Source organism: Ipomoea nil, unplaced genomic scaffold (assembly GCF_001879475.1).
Source record: "Ipomoea nil cultivar Tokyo-kokei standard unplaced genomic scaffold, Asagao_1.1 scaffold0805, whole genome shotgun sequence".
In the NCBI taxonomy this organism is placed as follows: domain Eukaryota; kingdom Viridiplantae; phylum Streptophyta; class Magnoliopsida; order Solanales; family Convolvulaceae; genus Ipomoea; species Ipomoea nil.
The window spans coordinates 3,104,839-3,111,648 of record NW_017617233.1 but is presented as its reverse complement, the minus strand read 5'-3'; the positions used below and the strand labels follow the sequence as shown (position 1 = coordinate 3,111,648).

The 6,810-nt window shown below is 40.7% G+C and overlaps 2 protein-coding genes across 2 annotated transcripts; one reads left to right on the top strand and one right to left on the bottom strand.

Moving 5' to 3' along the window:
- Window positions 1–390: 390 nt before the first annotated feature.
- Window positions 391–3,015, top strand: LOC109177540 (galactomannan galactosyltransferase 1-like). Its single transcript, XM_019326920.1, has 2 exons — window positions 391–1,526; window positions 2,379–3,015. Exons 1-2 carry the CDS (start codon window positions 660–662, stop codon window positions 2,865–2,867), a joined length of 1,356 nt encoding a protein of 451 aa, XP_019182465.1. The 5' UTR covers window positions 391–659; the 3' UTR covers window positions 2,868–3,015.
- A 1,684-nt stretch (window positions 3,016–4,699) lies between these two features.
- LOC109177931 (ruvB-like 2) lies at window positions 4,700–6,760 on the bottom strand. Its single transcript, XM_019327430.1, has 2 exons — window positions 5,948–6,760; window positions 4,700–5,527 (listed from the first exon to the last, which is right to left on the bottom strand). Exons 1-2 carry the CDS (start codon window positions 6,694–6,696, stop codon window positions 4,870–4,872), a joined length of 1,407 nt encoding a protein of 468 aa, XP_019182975.1. The 5' UTR covers window positions 6,697–6,760; the 3' UTR covers window positions 4,700–4,869.
- Between the last annotated feature and the right edge of the window lie 50 nt (window positions 6,761–6,810).

Below are 6,810 nucleotides of genomic sequence, written 5' to 3'. Positions count from 1 at the left end.
TATGTTTCATCTTATTTGACATACTTACTATATCCATTGGTCAAACAAACTATTTCTTCTTTGTTTATTTTCTTTAGTAATTTTTATTTATTTTTAAATTTGATTTTTGTGTTTAATAATACTTTTAATATAGTTTCTAAATATATAAATATTGTGTACTAATATTAAACTTAATATCACAAAAAAATTAAATTAAAAATAACTTCACTCAAATCTCATTAACTGAACCAGATATATAAAATGAGATGGTGATATAATTTAATAAACAAAAAAATATAATGCGCAGTGAAAAAATATTACCCGCATGAGAAAATGAAATTGAGTTCTCACAAGTGATGTAAAGTGTATGTCTTTCGCTACCAAAACACCGGGCCCACCTCACCGTAAACTGTTGGAAAAGATGACGTTAAAAGCCTCACCGGCGGCGGAGAAAGTGAAGAATTTTGTATCTCCACCACCGTTATTTACTCACCAACGCTCCCTACTTTCCTCGCTCTTATTATTCCGCGTTTTATGCCTCTCTGCAACCTTCCCTTTTGTCGTCTCTTTCACTCTCCGCCAAAATCCTTTCCAAATATAGCAGTTCTCAGAAACACGGCTCTTACCGGCGCCCACCGGCGATATTACCAATGATATGATGGGTAATTTGCGCCCATAAAATGGTGCTCTCTTCTCTTCCGGGTTTCCTCACAATGGCTTCACACAGGTGCAGAACGCCGCCGACGTTCTTCTCCAATGGGTTCGCCTTCGCCGGCGCGACGGTGCTGGGTGTCTTAGCCCTCTGGGCGTTCATGAGTTTTCTGACGCCGGGTTCTGGCTCCGATTTCGACGCCGGGAGAAAGTCCACGGCTTTCAACGGCGTTGAGGAGAAGCAAGAATGTTCCGACGGGAGCCAGGGGTTCGACCGGCTTCACGACCCGCCGGAGAAAAATTTCTACGACGACCCGAAACTGAGCTACACGATTGACAAGCCGATTAAAAATTGGGATGAGAAGAGAAAGGAGTGGCTTGAGCAACACCCCTCGTTTATTCCCGGCGCGGATAACCGGATTTTGATGGTGACCGGGTCTCAGGCGACGCCGTGCCGGAACCCGATCGGGGATCATTTACTGCTCCGGCTGTTCAAGAACAAGGTGGATTACTGCAGAATCCACGGCTACGATTTCTTCTACAACAACGTTCTTCTCCAGCCGGTGATGTTCTCGTTCTGGGCAAAAGTCCCGACGGTGCGCGCCGCCATGCTGGCCCACCCGGAAGCGGAGTGGATCTGGTGGGTCGACTCCGACGCCGCCATAACCGACATGGATTTCAAGCTCCCTCTCCACCGTTACAAGAACCATAACCTAGTAGTCCACGGGTGGCTCACCCTGGTGGAGAAAAGCTGGACCAGCGTCAATGCCGGCGTCTTCCTCATCCGCAACTGCCAATGGTCCATGGACTTCATGGACGTGTGGGCAAACATGGGTCCCCAGTCGCCGGAGTACGATGACTGGGGCAAAACTCTCCACACCACATTCCCCGACAAGGTAATGTTAAATACAAATTAAATATACTAACATAATTGATAATTGTTTTTGCCATCCTAATATTAGAAGGGAACAAAAACCAAATTTGGTTTTAGTCATCCACATTTTCAATTACTATACCCCTATTTTCGTGTTAAAGTTGATCAATCGGTCACTCCTCTAATCTAGTTAAAGTAGGTTTGAAATGTGTAATTTATGAGGGTATTTTTGTCAATTTATACATTAATGAAATTGACATATTATACCTTAATGGACGAAAATACTCTTACAAATTACACAACTTGACATATTTTGGACGAAAATACCCTTACAAATTACACAACCTAACATATTTTGGACGAAAATACCCTTACAAATTACACAATTTGACATATTTTGGACGAAAATACCCTTACAAATTACACAAATTAACATATTTTTGACGAAAATACCCTTACAAATTACACCATCTGACACATTTTAGACAAAAATATCTTTACAAATTACACAATCCGGCATATTTTTAGACAAAAATATCTTTACAAATTACACAATCCGGCATATTTTAACCCAAGAGGTAACAGACGTGATCAATTTTTACATGAAAATAATAGTCATGGATAGAAATTGGTAATAATTAAAATTTTATTTTGCTAATACTAACTTGTGGGATCAAAAATTAGTTTGATTAGGTGTTCGAATCCCCTCTCCCCTCTTGTATGAAAAAATCAATTTGACCAACATTTTATCTCTTATTAAATGGTAATGTAATACATAGCAACTCGATGTGGGAGGACCATTTTGCTTAGAGGCTCTATGTATTACCGTATTATCCTTATAGGACACCTTATTTATTAACGAGAATTGTTACAGGAAACCCCGGAGGCAGATGATCAGTCAGGTCTGATATATCTAATCTCAAAGGAGAAACAAAAATGGGGGAACAAAATGAAGATCTTCGTGGAAAGCGAGTACTACTTCGAGGGATATTGGCTGGAGATCGTGGGGAAGCTGGAGAACATCACCGACGGGTACCTGGAGATAGAGAAGCGGGAGCCCAAATTGAGAAGGCGGCACGCGGAGAAGGTGAGCGAGAGCTATGCTATGGCGTGGGAGGAGCATCTGAAGGACGCCGGATACGGCAGGTACAGCTGGCGCCGACCGTTCATCACTCACTTCACCGGCTGTCAGCCCTGCACCGGCGACCGTAATCAGGCGTATTCCGGCGAGGTCTGCGTCGATTCCATGCATAAAGCCCTCAATTTTGCGGATAATCAGGTGCTCCGTCGCTATGGCTATATGCACAAGGATTTGCTCGATACTTCCTCTGTTGTTCCTTTAGGTTTCGATTTTCCGGCTTGATTGTATAGATCGTTCCCAGAAACATTGCGATTCCGTATGATGTTTGTTTGTACTGTAAAAACTTTCTTAGATTCGGTATAGGTTCGGATCGCCAATTTCCTCCTGTTGTTTAGTTTGATTCAGAGAATTATTAAGAGTATTTTGTATTTTTTTTCAAAAAAATCTTATATTTTTTTAAATTTTGTGTTTTAATGACAAGAAAAACTGAACCACTTTAAACATAATCTTCACACTATCGCCACTAGGGATGGCAATGGGTCGGGTGTGGGTCGGGGAGGGCTACATCCATCACCCGACCCACCTTATATTTTCTCCACCCACCCCCACCTCCAACCCGCATCTGGTGGACTTTTTCAAAACCCACCCCCACTGGGTACGGGTACCCACCACTTATCATCTTATTATGTTTTTCCAAAAATAATATTTAAATTATTTACACATAATTAAAAAAAAAAATCCATTAGTGGTACTAAAATATAAATAATGGAAATATTTAAATATAATAACTAAATTGTTAATTTTTAAAAATAAACTTAGTAGTTTTGATATAAAAAATAGTAAAAAGATACACGGAGTTATATAAACTTTTATAAATAACTACATACTAGTACTTATTTTACTATTATATATATATATATACACACACATGGTGGGTCGGGTGGGTTTCTAGGCGGGTCTTGTACATAGAACCCGAATCCAACCCGACCCACTGCGGGTTTGCTTTTTTAAGACCCACCCCGACCCACCACCCACCATCACCCAAAAAACCCGATCCATGCGGGGTGGATTCGGGTGGATATCCACGGGTCGAATTGAAATTGCCATCCCTAATCGCCACCCAAGTTCAAACGTTGATTTCTTCGATTCTTTTCCCAAATACTGCTCTTCGGTTCTTCTCCTAATTACTGACTATTGAATCATTGAGCTAAGCTCGCGCAGCTAAGAGATGAGAAATCCTACATGTATTTTTTTGTACTATATTTTTTATTCATTATTTACATAACATGTTATGACTCATTTAAAAAAAAATGAGTCATAATTTTTATTAAACTCACAACTTCCTTTTATTAATAAAATCATGACATGTGATATGATAGAAATCATTTTCTCTTTTCCCCATTTTCTGAAACAGTGTTTGAAACTTGTGAGACTATTAATTTGCTACCATAGTGAATGTTGGGTGCGGGGTTTGGTGAGAATGGTTACATCTAATTGCTTTACGCCTGTCTTTACTTGTTCTGTCTAATTTTAGTTACACAAGTAATGGCTTTTCCTTGAATTGCTCTTTTTATACCATCTTTTTACTAATAATATCTGCAAATATTGCTTTTTTGCCAATTTATGATGCAGCCAAGGAAAAAGGCTTTCAAAGCAAATTCTATGGATGGAGTCGTAAAGATGCAAATTGATTAGCAAGCTTTGATGTGATTAACAACTAATTAGAGCATGACAAAATTATGGAACAAAAAAAAAAAAAAAGTGCATTGTAACATTTATATCAAGACTCTATTGTTACATAATTTATTACGAGACACGATTCTCAAACTTGTATCAAGAGTATTAGTGTTATTGGGTCAATAGCGCGATGTGGGTTGGTCCGTTATGTATGAGAAATAGTTTTTTATTTAATTTCTTAGTCGAAGACAATCTAGTCTTATGAATAATTCACTTTTAACTAATGATATTTGGTGCAAAAATTTGGGACAAGTAACATAGATAGGAAAAATAGTGTCCCAACTATTTTTACAAATATAATGTAATAAAAGTTATACCTATATTGACCAGTTGCAATATTGCCCAAATCCATAGCTTAATATACTAAGACAAAGTGGTTAAGACCAACACTAATATATAGCAAATTGAGCCTTGAATAGCATCATACAAAACAAAAGAAACCCATATATTAGGCCTGAATGTTCCAGATCTAATAACAAACAGATTCTAAGGAGTCAAGGAGTATTTGCATGAAAATGAGGCAATTTTAAACAAGTGTGCAATTATGCTATGAGACCATTGCAGTAGTTTCGTCTTCTTCATAGGCCTCTCCTGTTGCCACTTCACTGAACATGAACTGGCTTTGATATTCCATGAGGTATTGCGTTGATCTCTTCACGTCATAGAAGAGCTCATAAACTCGACGCACATCTTCCATTTCCACAATCTTTCCCTTACGCTTTTGGCAAGCAAGTGCAGCAGCAGTAATTAGGTGAATAGCGTACCTTAAAGATGTATCGACCCCAATCTTCGTTAACAGTATTTTCGCGTCTTCAGACATCTCCACATCCTCTTCTTGGCTTCTGATATCAAGAATCTTGCGGATTTCTTCTTCTGAGTAAGGTTGTGTGGAGATGATGAGCAAGCGGTCAAGGAAATCAATAGGAATCCCGTGAGGAGACCTGTAGTTTGTGCCTCTGATCGTCGTAATCCCTCTATTGGTAGCAACAACCAATATAGGCGCCATGTCATTCTCCAAAGCACGGTTCAGGAACGAAAAGCACTCGATGTCAAGCATGTGCACTTCGTCTATAAAGAGAACACCAGGGATAATCTCCGCCTTTCCTTCCTCCCTCCACTCTGCAACCTTTGTATCTATCTGTTCCCTCACCTCAGCACGAATTTCGCCAGTATCGCCAGTGAAAAGGGCCAGAAATCCCTGCGTTCTAGAATCGAGAGAGGAACGATTAAACCATACCATTCAGTGAAGGTAAAATATATTATAAATGCAGATCGAGACTTTCAGCATCAATGCAACTACTCTATAATATTCTTCGCCCTAAAGCAATTGAAAGTGAGAATCTTACAAAAGGCATTAGATATTTCTGCAAGACAGTTCTATGCATTCATGAATGTGTGAATAAATTAAAGCCTTTTTGAAATTAGGTCCAACCATGGGAGTCTAGAAGCATATTGTGTTAGCAAAATGAAGTGCCCAGAGATAAAAATATAAGAGAAATCCATACAAGAAATTCATAGAAACATGGAAAGGAAGCATCAAAGCATCAATAAAACTTCTTATCTTTGTATAAGAAAACAAGGAAAACAATTCACTTTCTTGAATATTTGCAAGGAAATAAGTTTACCTGCTATTAATGACATCAATCTCATGGAGTGTGACGCAATGCACCACCTCCTTCCTCTTCTGCAATTCCCCATCAGGGCACTGCACGAATTTGGTTTGTGCCCCCACAGCATCGTAGTCCCTAGACCTCGAGAACGATCTCCCGAGCTTAGTAATCTTCCCGGAGGCTTTGTCAATGGCAATAACATCTCCACTCTGCACCTTCTCCTTCCCGAGAGCCTCAATCATCTTCGTCCCCAAGTCATACACAGTCTCCATATCCGTAGTCTTAAGCGTGAGCTTCCCAGTCTTGGAAGCAGCCCCAGCCGTGGCCGGACGGTCAATTTGGATTTCCACAACCTCGCCTTCAATTACCTCCGCCTCCTCTTTGATTCTAACTCCAATCGCCTTCCTAAACGCTTGCATTAAGGCTTCGGTCTTTGACATTTCCAGGGAGAAGAGTTCGCTTCCGGCGAGCATTGCGAAGGGGGTTTCCTGACCCAACGACTTAGCCATGCCCATCGCAATAGCAGTCTTCCCAGTTCCTGGATGGCCAGCTAGGAGCACAGCACGACCGGCGATTTTTCCTTCCTGGACCATCTTAACGATCACGCCGGCAGCTTTCCGGGCCGAGGTCTGACCCACCATACCTTCAGACGCCGCTCGAGGCTCGAGTGCGGAATCCAGGCCAAGTCCTCGGATATGTGAATGAGCGCCGATGCGCTCTATTCTCGTCAGGTCTCGCGTCTCAGAGATTTTTACCTCCGCCATAGCTGTGGTGGTGGTGGTGCTTGCGAGTTGCAATGAAGGGTTTAGGGTTTCAGTCGAGTAGGAAATCGATTTTAACTTGTCGTTGGGTGACCAATTGGACGCAAATTTAGTATA